Below are 18,871 nucleotides of genomic sequence, written 5' to 3'. Positions count from 1 at the left end.
GGTCCCTAAAAATATAAATTCAAATTATTAAAATTTTATTTTTGGAAATTTCAGTGTTATAAAATTCTCTATTCTTCTATTTTTCATTCTCAACCATATTAAAAATATATAATTACATAACGTATTACAAAACCAGAATCGGTTAAATTGTAATAAAATATGTATTTTTTTTTTTTTTTGCTTCACGTACGACCTAGTTCATTATTTCCCTTTGTTTTTTTTTCAATTACTATTACAATAAATAAATGCGAAAAAAAGAGAAAACTTGAAATCAATTTAAAAAAGCCACTAAAATTACATAAATGAAGTGACAAGAACCAAAATATATGTGAATGAACCAAAAAATAAAAATAAAAAAGAATAAGTTTACAATTTTGGATAATGTCATGTTTGTAAATAGTGAAATCTTCAATATCATTCTCTATAGCTATGATGTTCTCTATATTGGATAATCATTGTAGCACTCTCAAAAATAAAAATGGCAAATTGGAGTAATTTTATCTCCAAAATAGAAAAATGTTGGAGATGCCCTAACTTTAAAAAAAAAATTAAAAACCATTAGACGGTAGCTTTAAAAAATCTCCAGAACATTTTTTTTTTGTTTTAAAGAATTTCCAGAACAATTAAAAGCTCCATTATTTTGAATTTACTTTCATTGTTGTGACTTTAGCTTTTATCTTGATGTTTACCTCTATAACAAGCTAGCTACAAAATAGAAATACAGATTTTTTTTTACCGACTTTTATACATAAATTATACCCACTAAAGGCTTTAATTTTAAGATTTTTTTTATTGAATTTGTTAGTGGGTTTGTAACATTGAATTTGTATATTGTACAATGAGTTTGGATGTGTTTTTTTAAAGCTTGAAGATTCTCAAAATTATGTTGAATTGTAACTATTTTATTATTCAAATCAAACAAACGAAAATCTCGGGTACCCGTATCATAATACCCGAAATTACCCGATTTTTTCGAATACCCGATCGACAATTTTGGGTATGGTTCAGGTAGTTAAAATAACTATCCGACAAACCCAAGCCCGGCGATACCCGACCCGACGCCCACCCCTAACTTTAATCATCATCTAATCAGCGTTTTCTGGTTAGAATTAAACATTCTGACAGTAGATGGGCGAAAATAACGAAATTCAAAAATTATTGTACCGAAACTAAAGATTGATAAGTTAAAGGCAAGTTACTAGACAAAAAAGTTATTTTCAAAAAAATAATAATAATAATGACAAAATGTATTCAAGACATTTGAACAAGTGAGTCTACGAGGTTCTCATCATATGTTCTGGACGGTGTGATGAAATATAATATTTTACATCAAACAAATGGAAAATGACTTCTAATCAGAAAATAAAAAGGGCTTCAAAGAGCTGTCATATGGGTTTGGAACCTCTGGTGCACCAGAAGATCGATATCCACAATTTAAATGAATCCAAAAATCACAGTCTGCGCAGTGTAAGGCCGTCCCATCTTTAAACCCCTCGATGATTTTGTGGCAATACCCACATGTTTGGCTGCAAACACTCATCGTCCGTACCAAAGTCAATGGATGATCAGTACTGTGACAATTAGGAACTTTGATAGTGCCACCGAACTTGATTCCTGAATATTCCCCTGTTGAAGGAATGCACTTAACATGGAATGATTGGTCGCATTGGCTACAATGATAGAACCAATACTTGGGATCAATGTCTTCTTCTTCACAGACTTCGCAAAGGTGATGATCATGGGTACTATTATTAATGGAAGAAGAAGAAGATGTGAATGTTAGAGTTAGGGGATGTTCATCGAATTCGTGGGTCACTGTTTCCGGAAGACGAGCGCAATCAATGTGTATGCTGACTTTACATACACTGCAGTGGTATGTATAGTTGTAAACTTTTATTTTACTGCAACACGATGTAATATTTGTGCGAAAAATAGGAGAATTAGTTAGTACAAGCGGGTGTTGCTCGTGTGAATCATGCTTGATGATTCTCGGAGCCAAGGCACAATCGATATCAACGTCTCCTAGGAGGCTAAATGCATATCCAAATCCGTTGTTGTACTTTCCGCAGCGAAAACACCAAAACAAAGAAAAGAATCCATCCCATCTTGGGGACCCGAGGTGACCTGGGTAATTTGATCCATACAGCGAGTGTTTCACAGAAAGTGGCAAATCTGCACAAAATTTGTGGAGGAGAAAATTGCAATATTCAGATTCATGAGCGCTGCAATTGTAATAATATGGAGCTGGTGAAGAAGTAATGGGCTTAATGCATGCGTTGCAAATTGATTCCTCATCATGTACTGCAGTACTCATGCCATCAGTGATCAACACCAAAGAATGACTACTACTGTCGTGATATTTTTTTAACAATATGGACTCCTGATCAGAATTGCTCCCCTGTATCTGTATGGCCATCTCCTTCACTCCTGTACGCATTATCAAACTCGGAAATGTATTGTCTAACACCGTCGTCGGCAGATGAAGTACAACACCTGCAATTTTTGTGTTAGTTGTTTTTATATATATATGTCATAAATTCTACCATTCATATAATATAGGAAACGAAATATAAGTTATAAATTTAGTCACCTGAGTCCTGCATCTCATGTGATTTTGCGCAATCCACATGAGCCATAACATCATATTCATAGCAAAAATAAAGTCCAAACCTTTTAAATGCAATTTCTCCACAAATTAGACATTTGGAATCTCGAATATAGCGGTTTAACAAGGTTGCACCAGAATAGAGGAGGAAGAGATGCTGAGGATGTTTTTCGACTTTTACAAAGGTGGGTAACAAGGCACAATCCTGGTGAATCCAAAAATTACATTGGTGACATGAGAAAAAATAGCCCTTGTGCTCTCTCCCACAAACGTCGCATAGCATCGAAGCCTCCTTACATAAAGCGAACATGGGATGTTGAGGGTGGCTGATGTGTTTTATTTGGATATCCAATGGAAAACCACATTGAGGGTGGAGAACAAATTCACATTTGGAGCAATTGTAGGTGAAATTCTTACACAATTTCCAACAATAACCGCACCTACAGTTATCATCGCGTGGCTTTGCAAGCAGAGCAAGAGAATGTTTCGTAACAAAAGGATCATAGATAACATCATGCAAATAATGATGCAATTGGTGGGGAAGCTGTGTGCATGCTTGGTGGATGTAAAAGTTGCAATCTTGAATGGTGCACAAGTAATGGGGGCTCGATAGCACGCGCAGCCCACATGCGTTGCAGCTGTGAGGAATCTCCTTTGATTCGTTAAAAATCAATGGATGCTCGTGACCAAAATGTACCATCTTCTTATCTCTTTCCATCATGATCGAGTTCGAGTTTGTGTATATGAACGAATTATAATAATTCCTACCTTCTCTTTTCTTTTGACGAGAGGAATTATAGATTGTGTTGGTACACACACATATACACACATTAACTCACCAACTTGATTATTCTTGAAGTATCATGTGGGCAAACTATAGTTCGTTTTAAGGTTTTGCTTTAAATTAAAGTTCTTTGACTAGTGAATTTACTGATTTTTTTTTATTAATTTATGTTTGTTTTTTACTTCCTTTAAAATCAATACTCTCTTTCCCCTTTTAATTTCATATTTATTATTACTTAAAAAATTCATATTTATTAAGTTTGTAATGTAATTAGTTTTTACTTTATGGATATTACTATGTTATGATATATACTTTAATATTGTAAAAAATTATAAGATAAATTATATAATTTCATTTAAATTTTAAAATTTTTCGAGTTAACGGCAATTTAACATTGAATTAGTAATGAAGGGAATAGTAAGGTTCAAAAAATCCACTACATTATTGTCGTTTGTATCAAAATATTTGAAATACTTAAATTTATTGGGGAGAATTATATTTTTGGTCATATAATTTACATATTTTTCATTTTTGGTCATATTAAAAATAAATTTGTAATTTTAGTCATGTAACTTATATTTTTTTTATTTTTAGTCCTATAAACATTGAATTCGCATTTTTAGTCATGTAACTTACATGAGTTTTTCATTTTAAGTCTTGTTAACACTGAATTTAAATTTTTAGTCCTGTAATTTGCATTTTTTTATTTTTAGTACTGTTAACACTGAATTTTCATTTTTTGTCCTGTAACTTCCATATATTTTTATTTTTAGTCATATTATCAATGAATTTACATTTTTAATTCTTTAAATTGCATACTTTTTTTTATATTTTTAATCATAATATATTATGACTTACATATTCTAAAACTTTTAAAATTTAAATGAATTGAATAAAAAACAATCAACTAAAAATTATTTAAAATATTTTTACCTTAAATATCATCTTATAAAATACATAATATAAATAAACCATTAATCTAATGTGAATTATGTTTTTTTTTGGTTTAGTTTGGATATATATAATCTGAAATCGAACCATATAATTTTTGATTTTAAATTTATATATGAACTCCAAAATTTGATTTTCGGTTCGCTATTTTGTTTCTTGGTTTTGGATTTATGGTCTTTTTTGTTTTAACCAATTTGTCACATACAATTTTCGACAAAAACTACAAATAAAAAAATGAAAAAAATTACAAATTACATAATCTAAAAATGAAAATTCACCATTAATATGACTAAAAATAAAAATAAAAATATACGAAAGTTATATGACAAAAAAATAAAAAAAAATCAGTGTTAACAGGACTTAAAATAAAAAAAATACAAATACAGGACTAAAAATGTAAATTCAGTGTTAACAGAACTTAAAATAAAAAAATCATGCAAGTTACAGGACTAAAAAATTGCAAATCTACTTTTAACATGACCAAAAATGAAAAATGTGCAAATTACAGGACCAAAAATGTACTTCTCCCAATTTACTAGGGAGTGTTATTTACGTACTATCCGAAAAGTGTTAATAACAATCCACATTATCTATTTAATATAACATTAAACAAAATTATCCTTATATTATCATTTCTTAAATAATAAGATTTTGATTTCTTAAAAACTCAAAAACGAAACTTGTCAACAGTAAATTTTGATTAAAAAGACTTAAATATTGTTGATTCGAAAAAATTTCACAACATTTTACTATATATAAAAATAAAAATAAAAATAACAAAAAAGAATAAATTTGATCTTATTATTTAATATCATTTATAGTGTATTCAAAGTTTTTGTACATATACGAAAGATTGTTGGAATCGGTTGTGTGCGTAGGGGGGAATCGTTGTACGCGTTGAATACTTACACAATTAGAATAATTATCTATACGTGATAACTTTTGTTATTTTCAAATAAATAATTTTTGTTCATATTTTTTTAATTAGGAGTGATATATAAAAATTTAATAACATTTAGATAACTAAACTCTCTGTTGAATCCTAAGTTTTGGTAATTATAATAAAACAATATATCATTGTTATATATTTTGTCGCCCTTTTCTTGTAAGACAAGTATCAACCACCTACCAAGAATATCAGTAGCAACGACCGCTTACAAGCTACAAAGCATTAAGATTGTCTCGACCGGTCACGCTTCAAGTTACATCTGTCAACCGGTCACTGGCTCAAACTTTTACTCAACCAGCTTCCATAAAGCTTTCCTCGACCGCTCACATATAAGGTTATTTATCAACGGTCATAAGGAAAAACAACAGCATTTAAGAGTCGTATGAAGCATTAATGAGCAGCCAACTTGGAATGTGGAAAAGTTAATCGAAATGATTACTGAGACACCCTAGTTCAGAAGCTAACTGCAACTGTTACCTCTCAAATATAGAAAACACAGTTATTGTAGACCCTATCTCAAGGAGAGAGGTAAGCAGAAATAGTACCCATGCGTTTAAGATGTTGGGACTTCCCAGACAAGCAACTATAGTCCATGGACAGCTGCATTTATTGAACAATAAAGACGTTGGAAGTCTAGGTATAATAAATACTTGAGATTTCTCGAAGGAGAAGAACAACGAAGATTATTATCTGTAAAGATTTAGCAATCTCATTTAGCACTCTTATTCAAAGTTATCCACTTTGCTCACATCAACCTTTGCTATAACAGATAGTTATCAAGATCTTTGAGGATCATTTAAGAGTCTCTCAAATCCCTCGACTGCCTCAAATTGAAAGCTCGAGAACAAGGATTTGATCGTTTGAGTTTGAGAACTCACTCAACAGTTGTGTTGTTAAAGAGTTTGATAGGGACGACTTTGAATCATATATTTGTTGAAATCTAGGAGTTTCGAATTAGGCAGTGTTTAAGTCCTAATATCGAAATTGGTAGATTACAAGACATTGTAGTTACCAAAGTCTTCTAGTAAATTTCTTTCAGTGTGAAAAAAGATGAGACGTATAAGGATTCAGCATTCGAAGTTCCATAACCACTACTCTACTTACATTTTTGCACTTCATAATTGCTTTGATTATTCATGAGTCATGACTACAGTTAGCTTTGGTATCATTGAAAGTGAGCTATTATCGCACTTATATTAGTTGCTCAAACACATTCAGAAGTTGAGAACATCGATTGAGTGGACTCACATCCACTCAACTCTTTGTGTTAATTGTCAAAAATATTTTAAGAGTGTGTATTCAATCCTCCCTCCCCCTTCTACACACACCCGATCCCCAACACACTTTTACAAATTTAAAAGATCTTTTAAAGTGAATAAGATATATGTTAGATTTAGATAGGTAACAATATGCAATTTATGAAAAAAAATTTATTATATAATAGGGAAAACTGCAATTTTGGTCCTTTATGTTTGTCACTTTACGATTTCGATCCTTTATGTTTTTATATTTCAGTTTTAGTCCTGGATGTTTTGATTTTTGGTAATTTCAGTCCTTTTTATTCAAAAATGCTTGTGTGACACTATACACGTCAGCTCCACGTTAGCACTGAATTGATGTCACATAAGCGCCACATCAGAAAAAGGACTAAAATTGCCAAAAAAGAAAGATAGCAGACTAAAACTGAAATCTAAAAATAAAAAAGACCAAAATCGCAAAGTGAAAAACATACAGGACTAAAAAAATAATTTTCCTATATAATAATTTGGTAGTTTTTTTTATTTGATCATGATATGTCAGTATATAAAAAAATTTACACCAAAGACATAAAAAAGTGATTAGTCTAAGGACCTCATGCTTTATAATGTAGTATAATATACATTATAAAAAATTCTAAGATAATTTAATTTAATTGCTTAAAATTTCATTTAAATTTAAAATTGTGTCGAGTTAACTACGGCAATTTGACATTGAATTAGGAATTAATGGTGTGATCAATAATTGAAGTGTGAAAGTATATGGACAATAGTAGGAGTGATCAAATTTTTTATTAACCACTTAGAACCAAATTGTACAGTACCATTTTTTCCTAATTTGTTCTAATTAAAAACTGTGTTTAGAATTAATAATTATAAAACGCATTATATACATTGCGGTTATTATTTTTTTTTGTCAAAAATCGTGCCAAAACGCTCCGCTTAAACCGCTTTCCATAATATTGGGCATATGATTATAATAATTTATAAACAACATGTAACATTCAATTAAGTCGTAATTCACTCCATCTCTCATTCAAAATTATCCATCCTACAAGGAATTTTTGTGAAATTTTTAGGTTGTGTTTGGATGAAAGTATTTCAAATTCATGGATTTTGATTACTATTTTAGTGCTAACAATTAAACATAGAGAAATCTTAAATACATAACTTAAGTTATTTACATGTGTTGAGTTTTGGAACACAAGCAATCCTGATTTTGATGATAACAAAACTTGTTATTGTGTTTCTAACATATTTATCTAAGTGTGAAGTTGATAACTCAAGATGGAAGTCAAAACTCAAGTCAGCAAAATTGAATCTCTGGGGAATTCTACTATTTTGATTATATCTCATATATCAAAGATGCAAATGATTATCCTCTAAAAGAAATACAAAGAAAACTCAATTTGAAACATATTGTATTTCACATCAGTTGAGCAAAAACTGATTTTATCTTGGTCAAACAGACGTCGCAATACCAAACTGAATCCGATCAGTTTAGCAGAAAATACACCATCAATTTACCTCGAGCAGTTCCTGTATTATGGGAATATATTGTAGCTCAATTATCCGAATGGAACGATTCACCATGCGTTGGAAATATAATACAATTATATACAAATCATATTCACAAGTCAAAAACTGAATCGGATCCTAAGGAGATTCTAAACTGTATAGAAGTCACTAGTTCGGAACAGAAATTTTGCAGAGCAAAATTTCTGGCACAGTCTGGTGTATTAAGCATAACTTTTGCATATAAACTCCGAATTGAGTGATTCTTGATTCCATGGAAATTTCAGAGAAAGGACTACCACTTTCATGTTTATCACTTTGCCGAGATATCATCTAATCAAGAGCTATAACACTAAATTGATCGTATGCACTCAACTGATTCTGTGCTAAACTGATTTTGAGCAGCTCTGGTATTTTGAGCATAACTTTTGCATATGAACTCCGAATTGATTGATTTTGGTGGATTTGGAACGATAAGATCAAGGGATACAACTTTTGTATTCATCATGTTGCCCAGATGTCAACGGATATTCCAAATAGCATCCAGTTTAGCAACTCAGTTCTGCTTGCTAAACTGCTACCTAAGTTGAAGTTGGTCAAGATTAGTTTACCTACCCCAACTGAAGTTTTCCAAGACCAGTCTACTTACTAAACTGAAGATGCGCTCAACTGCTACCAAATTAAGGCTTGCTTAATTAATACCAAACCGAAGTTTGCTCAACTGCTACAGTACCGAAACTGCTACAGTACCCCCAAAGATCAGTTTAATACTCCAAAAAAAGTAAAGAAACAGTACGAAAGTATTTTAACGGCTCTATTTCTATGTCTAACGACTATATCACTCTTGGAGCCTATAAATACAACATCTTGGAGTTCAAACACAAGCTTTGCAAAAAGATTCAAAGCATGGGCAGCCTACTTTAAGAAATCGGCTAGTTGAGAGCAAAGCCCAAGGTGTGAAGAACACATCAAAATCCTTGAGCGTGAAAAGTTAAATTCTTCACACTCAACTCAATCACACATAAAAGAGAGATGCATTTCATAGATTAGTTGAATGAGAGTCTTTACACAAAGACGTTAAAGATTGTGTTTGTAGTCTTGGCATAAAGACGTAAAACTATATGCGGATTGTGAGGTTACGGCCTACAATCGAGTGGTGGCTAGGAGTTCTAAGATAGGCAGTGGGTAAGTCCTAGTCTTGGAGTGATTTTGTACAAATGAGTTGTATAAATCAAAGTCTTCTAATGATATCCTTTCGATGAGGAAGAAGGGGTGGCGTAGGAGTTGTTGAAATCTCCGAACATCCATAAACAAATCCGAGTCTATTTATCGCATTAATTTTACTTATGCTACTGATTTTTACGATGCATTTTTGAAGAGTTTTTTGTGTTTGATAAAATACCTAAATATTGCATTCAAAGTGTTTGATAAAATGTTTCAATTAAACTGTTTTCATTAATTCAACTTGCATCCTTTTAAAATGATTTACAAAATGTTAAATTAGTTTCTACGAATGATTATTTCGAGTGTATTCCGCTTGGTTTGAAAACCAAACTCGATTTAATTCATCGGTGCTCAATATTTCAAGAATCGAGCTATTGTAGCTCAAGAAATATTTTAAAATGTGTATTCACCCCCTCTACACACCGTGACCGATCATATCAACATGTTAGTTAGATGGATTAAAATGAATTCCAAATGACCCCTTTATTGGATGAACTTAAAATACATCCTAATTATCATGAATTAATATGTAAACATAAAAGAAGTGGATTTGATGTTTATGGTGTTACTTTTCTAAACAAAATAAAGTACATTTGAATCCATGGATTTGAAATACTTCTAAAGTTGCGCTTGGATGAAAATATTTTAAATCTATGGATTTCGATTATAATTTTAGTGCTAACAATGAAACATAGAGAAATCCAAAATTCATAACTTGATTATTTACATATTAGTTAGGTGGATTAAAATGGATTTCAAATGACGACTTTATTAGATGAACTTAAAATCCATCATAATTATAATGAGATACTTTATAAACATAAAAAAGTGGATTTGATGTTTATATTGGTACTTTTTTAAACAACAAAAGTATGTTTGAAATCCATGGATTTGAAATACTTTCATCCAAGTGCAACCTGATTAATTGAGTTTACCAAATGATGCGCAAGAGAATTAGTATTAAAAAAGAATTAATTTTTCAAGGACATAAAAATCAAGTGAAAACGTGTAATAAACAAAAATAAAAGATGATTTATTTTTAAATAATCCATGAAAGACATAAAATGGACTAAAACGAAATAGATTGAGGAGTTCGCATGAAGCTTTTGAATTCGATTGATGGAATTAAAACATCGACCCACTTCTTAATATGAAGGGTGTTTTAGACAAATCCAAAATTACAATATAATTCCATATAATTAGTATAATATGCTCTTGTATTATGTATGATAAAAGATAAGTATAAACACGGAATTATTTTTTTTTAAAAAAAATTAAAGTCATTATCTTTTAAAAGGGTTGACCCCGAAAGAGATCTCATTTCACATGAGTCAGAGACTCATTGGCTCATGCGGAGGTTAAATCGAGGGGTGCACGAGCGGCAGGGATCTGAAGGAGGGAGCAACATGGTCAACCCCCAGAACATACCCTACAATATTTCAGCAGTGAATATGCTCCACACGAGGATCGAACCCACAACGCTGAAGAATTTTTTTCCACGTCATCTCAAGCCTTACCAACTCATCTATGCCCCTGTAAACAAATTTAAAGTCATTATCGTTATACTCATGCCTGGCAAACCTTTTGGGTTTTTAAAAAAAATAAATAATAACAAAAATAAAAAAGTAATTCCTCACATTAATTAAAAATCAATGAGCCGGATTGTGTATTTGATTGTACATATAGGAATAAAAAATTTAAAATCACTGAAGTCGATTCTTGGAGTATTTCATGGTCAAAGTTTAATTTGTATTAACTTTTTTCTTTTTATCGTTCTTTGTGTGCACTTTTCTATACGTATATATGTTCTTTCTTTCCTTTCCTTTTTTTTTTCTTTTTTTTTTTTTTACTTTACATGTTTATCTATCTTTGTTTTTACTTCCTTTTGACTTAATACTCTCTTTCACTATTTTATTTTCATATTTATGACAACTAGAAAAAAATCTGTGTTTTGAATGTGGAGGAAGATTGTTTTTTGTGAAAATTAAGTACCTAATTGAATTAATATTATTTCAACTTTTTAGTTATTTTATTTTCACATTTGATAGGTTACACCTAAAAATTCACCTGGGCTCGAGCCCAATCATGAAGGTCTCACTCCAAATATTTTTGAGGCCCAAGCTTATTTAAATATTATTTATATTTAATTCAAGCAGACCCTAAATTCTACAAAGGCCCATAAGAGACTCAAGCCCGTGAAACTCTCCGAATATCTATAAATAACTCAAGTCACTTCATTATTAAGGTACACTTTCTTAAGCATTATATCGCTCTAATCTCGATTTTCCTTGAGTAATCACTGACTTGAGCGTCGGAGTGCCTTCGCCAGAAATCCTCCCGGCTCCTCTGACTTTGTTTTGTGACGTAGGAACAACCCATTGAAGATCTCCCAAGGGAACGTACAAGGACTTATTAATACTCTAAACTTTGCGGAAGCAACGTGTCGAGTACAAGTGATTTTTGGCTACATCAACATTAATATGAAAGTATAGTTGCATATGCGCATTAATATGCTTATATGTTTCTTCTTTATTTTTTTTTCTTTTTTACTTTACGTGTTTATCTATCTTTGTTTTTACTTCCTTTTGACTCAATACTCTCTTTCACTTTTTATTCTCCTAAATATGACAACTAGAAAAAAATATGTGTTGAATGTGAAAGCAGATTGTTTTTGTGAAAATTAACTACGTAATTGAATTAATATTATTTCAACTATTTAGTTATTTTACTTCAACATTAATATGAAAGTATAGTTGTACTCGCACATTAATATACATATATGTTTTTTCTTTCTTTCTATTTTCTTTACATATTTATCTATCTTTGTTTTTACTTCCTTTTGACTCAATACTCTATTTCATTTTTTTTATTCTCATATTTATGACAATTAGAAAAAAAATATGTGTGTTGAATGTGGAAGCAGGTTGTTTTGGTGAAAATTAACTACCTACTTGAATTAATATTATTTCAACTATTTAGTTATTTAATTTCAACATTAATATGAAAGTATAGTTGTACGCGCACAATAATTAATATACTCATATGTTCTTTCTTTCTTTCTTTTTTTTTTCCTTTACATGTTTAAGTATCTTTGTCTTTATTTTCTTTTGACTCAATACTCTCTTTTACTTTTTTATTCTCATAAATATGACAACTAGAAAAAATATATATGTTAAATGTGGAACAGATTGTTTTGGTGAAAATTAACTACCTAATTGAATTAATATTATTTCAAATTTTTAGTTATTTTATTTCAACATTAATATGAAAGTATAGTTGTACATGCACATGCATTAATATACGTATATGTTCCTTCCTTTTTATTATTTTTTTTCTTTTTTACTTTATATGTTTATCTATCTTTGTTTTTACTTCATTTCGACTCAATACTCTCTTTCACTTTTTTATTCTCATATTTATGACAACTAGAAAAAATGTGTTGAATGTCGAAGCAGGTAATTGTTTTGGTGAAAATTAACTACCTAATTGAATTAATATTATTTCAATTTTTTAGTTATTTTATTTCAACATTAATATGAAAGCATAGTTGTATATGTGCATTAATATACGTATATGTTCCTTCCTTATTTTTTTCATTTTTTTTCTTTTTTTACTTTACATGTTTTTCTATCTTTGTTTTTATTTTCTTTTGACTCAATACTCTCTTTCACTTTTTTTATTCTCATATTTATGACAACTAGAAAAAAATATGTGTTGAATGTGAAAGCAGGTTGTTTTGGTGAAAATTAACTACCTAATTGATCTATTTCAACTTTTTAGTTATTTTATTTCAACGTTAATATAAAAGTATAGTTGTACATGCGCATTAATATATGTATATGTTCCTTCTTTTTTTTTCTTTTTTACTTTACATGTTTATCTATCTTTGTCTTTACTTCCTTTTGACTCAATACTCTCTTTCACTTTTTTATTCTCATATTTATATTTATGACAACTTGAATGTGGAAGCAGGTAATTGTTTTGGTGAAAATTAACTACCTAATTGAATTAATATTATTTCAATTTTTTAGTTATTTTATTTCAACATTAATTTGAAAGTATAGTTGTATATGCGCATTAATATACGTATATGTTCCTTCCTTATTCCCCCCCCCCCTTTTTTTTTCCCTTTTTTTTACTTTACATGTTTATCTATCTTCGTTTTTACTTTCTTTTGATTCAATACTTTCTTTCCCTTTTTTATTCTCATATTTATGACAATTAAAAAAAAATATATGTGTTGAATGTGGAAGCATGTTGTTTTGGTGAAAATTAACTACCTAATTGATCAATATTATTTCAAATTTTCAGTTATTTTATTTCAACGTTAATATGAAAGTATAGTTGTACATGCACATTAATATACGTATATGTTCCTTCTTTTTTTTTTCTTTTTTACTTTACATGTTTATCTATCTTTGTTTTTACTTTCTTTTGACTCAATACTCTCTTTCACTTTTTTATTCTCATATTTATGACAACTAGAAAAATATATGTGTTTTGAATGTGGATTAATATACGTATATGTTCCTTCTTTATTTTTTTTCTCTTTTTTTTATTTTACATGTTTATCTATTTTTTTTTACTTCCTTTTGACTCAATACTCTCTTTTAATTTTAACATTAAAGGCCCGTTTGGTATTGGTAGCGATTTTTTTTTAAAAAGCGCTTTTTTAAGCTCTAATTTTGAGCTTTTGAAAAAGCTCAAAATTTAGCTTTAAAAAGTGTTCTTTTTTAAGCACTAAAATGTCCACCGAAAGACATTATAAACCAAAAAAGCACTTTTTTTGAAATTTTTTTTTTTTTTGTTTGGCTCTTGATACTAAACAGGCTCTAATATGTTTTTTTTTTGTTTGTCTTTTGATACTAAACGTGCTTTAATATGAAATTATAGATGTATATGCTCATTAATATGCATATATGTTCCTTATTATTATTATTTTTTTTAATATAAAAAACAAAAAAAAATATAATATAAATTTTCAATATTATAAATCAATCAAAATTTAAATTTTAAAAAATTAAATTTAATATGCAATTTTTTACTATTACAAATCACTCAAAATTAAAATTCTAATTCATTGCATACTAGAAAATACACTTTTGTTTTCGTAGACGCCGCAACAATCTCTTTTCTCTAATGAACATCTCATCTTGCTTTAGAGAAGATAAGGCCTTGTCTTCATCAACTTCTACTGCAACAGAAAAACACACTTCGTTATATGTATCAAATGTAAATTGATAAGTATTGAAATTAATAGAAAATGAAACATAACCTTAAGAATTAATTACCTGAGTTGAGACTTCTTGTTTTAAGCTTGATATGAAAATTAACCATGGTAACGCATAAAGTCTTGACGAAATTGTAGAGGCCATCACCTAGAAGGAGAGCAATAGATATGGAAACCTGCCAAGATAACATATGCAAATCAATGAGATTCAGGGCTCTTCCGTAATCCCATAGCATTCCAGTTCCCATGTAAGTCATTCTAAAATCTAAGTAAAAGCATGAGCAGAATATAAAACACAATTAAAAGCTCTTATATACAGTAAACTTCTCATCAACTAAGCAGGGAAAGTAAAATCAAAAGTAACCGGATTATCTAACTTGATAAGAATAGATCATTCAACAAATTCAAATACTTGATCATTCAACAAAATGCATTCAGATCCAAACGGACCGATCTACGCAGACCTTATCTCATTGAGAAAACCATATATTTTAATCTATCCACCATGGATCTAACATATAGGTAGCAGAAGGATCAAGCATGAATATTTCAAGCAATCAACAGCAAAGAATCAAAAGCAGCCGAGCTAAAACAGAAGAAAACACTTGGCTGAAATCTGAAGAGCGATATACTCACATCAAAAACTCGCCGGAAAAGTGAAACGATCTGCAAAATCTGGGCTTGGATCAGAATAGTTCCAAGCTTCAAATCCAACCTATAAACAACCAAAATATCATAGGAATTGGCTGGAAATCGGTTGGAAACGGAAGGAAATCGGGATTGGAAGACATCACGCAGAATGATTAATGAATGGAAAAGAAGCAACACGTGATTTAGATGAAACTTCTGCATGTGTCGGTCATGAAAATTCCATGCAGTCACTTTACCTGAAAAACCTTATACATAAAGCTTTAGAACCACTTGAAAAGGCGGAAAAGATTGTAGCTATACCTGTACATAAAAAAAAATTATTAAAATGAGATGAAAACTTATAAAAATACATGCATGTGCTAAGAAAATTGTAGCACACAAAGTAACTTGCCTAAGTACGCTTCCAGTCATAATCCACAGTTCTGTAACATGCAGGAATAAATATCCAAATTCATGCAAAAGCATGAAACTATCATTAATATAACACGGCATGAAGAGCTCATGATATACAAGTTAATTAAACAAGTTCTTAGTAAACACAAGCACTAGTATGGGTGAAAACAACAGTGGTAAAAAAAGATTATCAAATCTATAGAATATAGGACAAAATTGATATCAAATCTAATGAAATAAAACAACGGTAATGATTCGGTTTTGCCCTAACCCTTCCTAAGTCCTAACAAATTGAACAATATGTCTTTCAGATTTGGTTTTGCCCCTGAATTTTATGTTGGAAGCATATATATCAACAGTAAAAAGGTGTTTTCTGCAATTGCAAGTTCAAAAATCTAATGTTAACCTCAATCAACACGTTGATATATGATTTCTTTGTCTCTAAGTAAAACTCTACCATAACCGTGAAAGGAAGTAAAGAATATTTTAAAATATATTTTTTTTTATTTTTTAATAAATCTGTAAATATAAAACCTAAATTAATTAATTAGGTCAAAGTAGTTCAAAAGAAGTAGGAAAATTGTTCTCGAACCGCACAACTAATAGGTTAGTGAAACGACACAATTAATTAAAGAACTAATTCGGGGAACTAGCGCGACGAATCAAGTTTTAAAATAAAGAAAACAATGAATTAAAACCAACATATATAGTCATTTAATTAAAGAACTAATTCGGGGAACTAGTAGGTTAGTAAAACGACACAATTAATTAAAGAACAAATTCGGGGAGCTGTAGTGCCTTAATATTGCCAATCTCCTTGGGTATGCTGCCACTAATATTGTTCCAATGAAGTCCCTGGTGCAAGCCAACATATATAGTCATTGAATTGAGCAGTACCGATTGAACAATATAATTGTTAAGAACATAAACAAAAACGAGTGGTGAAAAGATGATCACTAACAAAATTTTTGTTTTTGGTAGCAGGCCAAGCTCTGGAGCTAATGTTCCAGACAGATTCAATCTCATCAAGTGCCTGATTAGGAGATAATTGAAACCAATAAGCTGCAAGACACTCAAATATAAAAGGGCATGCAGTTGGATTTTGTTTTTCTCGTGAAAATCTATATACATGCAGTCAATAAATAAAACTAGCTAGCCTAAGCAGTAATTTAACATAATTTTATGCACAATAACACTCTCTGATCCATGGATATGAGTGAAGATTGTTAAAAAGTACACATTGAAAGGGATTAAAAATCAGAGGAAGGGAAGAAATTAAAAAAAATCAACCACATACAGTTATTGGACGTGCATGAAACCATCAGTTTGATTTAAAAAGCATTTCACCCCAGTCCAATATGAGGTACAAGGATCGTGCTTCTGGCTCCAGTTAAAATACTTGAAATTATCATTCAATTTACAGCGAACTCCCAGTAATGCGGTCACTGCACTAGTTAATTAATATGAATTAAGCCGCGACAAGCTCTAGCTAGAATTAATGGTGAATTAGACGTACAATCATGCAATTAATTATCATAACCTTCAATTGGATCAGTAAGTTTCCCATAGACAAGTAGAGGAGAAGACCAATATAATATACTGAGATAGTAACAAATATTAATCCCACAACCCATACTTTCATCTCATCCATGAATCGAATTGATTCTACTGCACTGCGATTATTGATGAAGAAAAGAGATGAAAAAATCAAACGAGTTTGGAAATTAAATGAAAAGTGATTCACAATTAATTTTCCTTGTCAGATTATTAAAATAAAGTCCAACGTGGTAGGAATGCATACGGTGATGAACATGTCTAATCAAGTTACGAGTCGGGTGGTGACATATATAATATATATTTGCTAGTGGGGCTTGGGGGAACTAGTCTAGTCAAAAAAATTGAAGAAATCAATCATTATTATTATTATTAAACAAAACAATCACAATCGTAATACAACAACATACTCCATCACGAAGCATTAATTTAGATGCTAGTTAGTGAAACAAACCCAAGTATACTGTGCAATAATTAAGAATGAAAAAGTTTGCACAGGACACCAACCTGGAGTTGCTCAGGGAATGTAAGAATTCTTCGCTGTCATTTTCTGTAATCATCTTGGACATGGCATCAGGATTAGGGTTAAGAACAGCTAGAAAACATCACTGCGCGGCTGGTGTATGGAGGCAATAACAGTCCGCCCGTCTCGGGACAAAGCTCGCAATGTTTGTGTCACAAAGAATGCAGAAACACTGCCGCAGAATCAAACAAACCCGGGTTTTAATGAGATTATTCATCAGACAAATATATATGCGATCAAGAAAGAGATTTTTGAGCGATCACCTGTCGAGTCCACTGGTTGGTTCGTCGAGGAAAAATCGAGCAGCTTGGTTGTGCAAGTACCGATTTTTCCAACCATAATCGAGATCTCCAAGCACTAAGCAACCTACTCCGGTGGACGTCGCACCTTCTCCGATGACGTACGGCAGTGGCGAAAAAAAATCGAAGGGAGAAGAGATGGAATCGGGTTGGGCAATTTTGGGGATAGGTTTTCTTTCTTTTCTTTTTTGACGGTAGGTTTGTTTTTTTTTAATAATAAATAATAATGATAATAATAAAGGGTAAGTGAATATGTATATGTATTAGAGGTATCAATAAAATAATTTAAAAAGTGTTATAAAAGACAACGGTTTTACGAAACTGTTGTCTTTTAACCTAAAAAAACGCTCCTAGACAACAGTTGATAAAAACCGTTGTTGTATGTCCAAAATAAACGCTTATAAACAATAGTTTTAAATAACCGTTGTCTTTTACCACCAAAAGACAACGGTTTTAAAAACACTGTTGTCTTTTTTATTGAGAAAACGCCCAAAGACAACGGTTTTAATTAAAACCGTTGTCATAGGATAAAATACAACGGTTTTTACATAAAACCGTTGTCGTTTGGTTGTTAATTAACATTTTTCTTGTAGTGAAAGTATTTCAAATTAATGGATTTCAAATATACTTTTGTTATTTAGAAAAGTATCATCATAAACATCAAATCCACTTCTTTTATGTTTATATAGTATCTCATGATAATCATGATGGATTTTAAGTTCATCCAATAAAGTGGTCATTTGGAATCCATCTAACTAATATGTAAATAATCAATTTATAAATTTAAAATTTCTCTTTGTTTATTATTAACACTAAAATTGTAATAAAAATCAATAGATTTTAAATAATTTCATCCAAGCACAACCTAAAAAAATTTATATGAGAATACACAGAATATTTTTAAAGCATATACATGTTTAAATATTCTTTCATTTAT

General features: G+C 30.5%; 2 protein-coding genes across 4 annotated transcripts; both read right to left on the bottom strand.

Moving 5' to 3' along the window:
• Window positions 1–1,281: 1,281 nt before the first annotated feature.
• On the bottom strand, window positions 1,282–3,434 carry LOC140865495 (uncharacterized). The gene is made up of 2 exons (XM_073270158.1): window positions 2,591–3,434; window positions 1,282–2,493 (listed from the first exon to the last, which is right to left on the bottom strand). Exons 1-2 carry the CDS (start codon window positions 3,324–3,326, stop codon window positions 1,352–1,354), a joined length of 1,878 nt encoding a protein of 625 aa, XP_073126259.1. The 5' UTR covers window positions 3,327–3,434; the 3' UTR covers window positions 1,282–1,351.
• A 10,870-nt stretch (window positions 3,435–14,304) lies between these two features.
• LOC140866219 (uncharacterized) lies at window positions 14,305–17,194 on the bottom strand. Of its 3 annotated transcripts, XM_073271144.1 has the most exons (5): window positions 16,856–17,053; window positions 15,402–16,591; window positions 15,151–15,229; window positions 14,576–14,690; window positions 14,305–14,478 (listed from the first exon to the last, which is right to left on the bottom strand). In XM_073271144.1, exons 2-5 carry the CDS (start codon window positions 15,515–15,517, stop codon window positions 14,372–14,374), a joined length of 417 nt encoding a protein of 138 aa, XP_073127245.1. In that variant the 5' UTR covers window positions 15,518–16,591; window positions 16,856–17,053; the 3' UTR covers window positions 14,305–14,371. The 3 variants fall into 3 exon arrangements, 1 of the variants encoding a protein (XP_073127245.1); XR_012144822.1 differs by lacking the exon at window positions 14,305–14,478 and adding an exon at window positions 17,099–17,194 and having other exon boundaries at window positions 14,582–14,690; window positions 15,151–16,591; window positions 16,856–17,003; XR_012144823.1 differs by lacking the exon at window positions 14,305–14,478 and having other exon boundaries at window positions 14,582–14,690; window positions 15,151–15,410; window positions 15,565–16,591.
• Window positions 17,195–18,871: the final 1,677 nt, after the last annotated feature.

This window comes from Henckelia pumila, chromosome 4 (assembly GCF_033568475.1).
Source record: "Henckelia pumila isolate YLH828 chromosome 4, ASM3356847v2, whole genome shotgun sequence".
In the NCBI taxonomy this organism is placed as follows: Eukaryota; Viridiplantae; Streptophyta; class Magnoliopsida; order Lamiales; family Gesneriaceae; genus Henckelia; species Henckelia pumila.
This window is presented reverse-complemented; position numbering and strand designations above follow the sequence as displayed.

Excerpts from the sequence above, each read along its gene's own strand:
- LOC140865495 (XM_073270158.1), bottom strand. The coding sequence starts at position 3,326 with ATGATGGAAAGAGATAAGAAGATGGTACATTTTGGTCACGAGCATCCA. Across the intron at positions 2,494-2,590 it reads ACATGAGATGCAGGACTCAG|GTGTTGTACTTCATCTGCCG; the intron begins GTGACTAAATTT and ends CAAAAATTGCAG.
- LOC140866219 (XM_073271144.1), bottom strand. The coding sequence starts at position 15,517 with ATGTATTTTTATAAGTTTTCATCTCATTTTAATAATTTTTTTTTATGT. Across the intron at positions 15,230-15,401 it reads TTATGTATAAGGTTTTTCAG|GTTGGATTTGAAGCTTGGAA; the intron begins GTAAAGTGACTG and ends GGTTGTTTATAG. Across the intron at positions 14,691-15,150 it reads TTTTCCGGCGAGTTTTTGAT|GTTTCCATATCTATTGCTCT; the intron begins GTGAGTATATCG and ends TTATCTTGGCAG.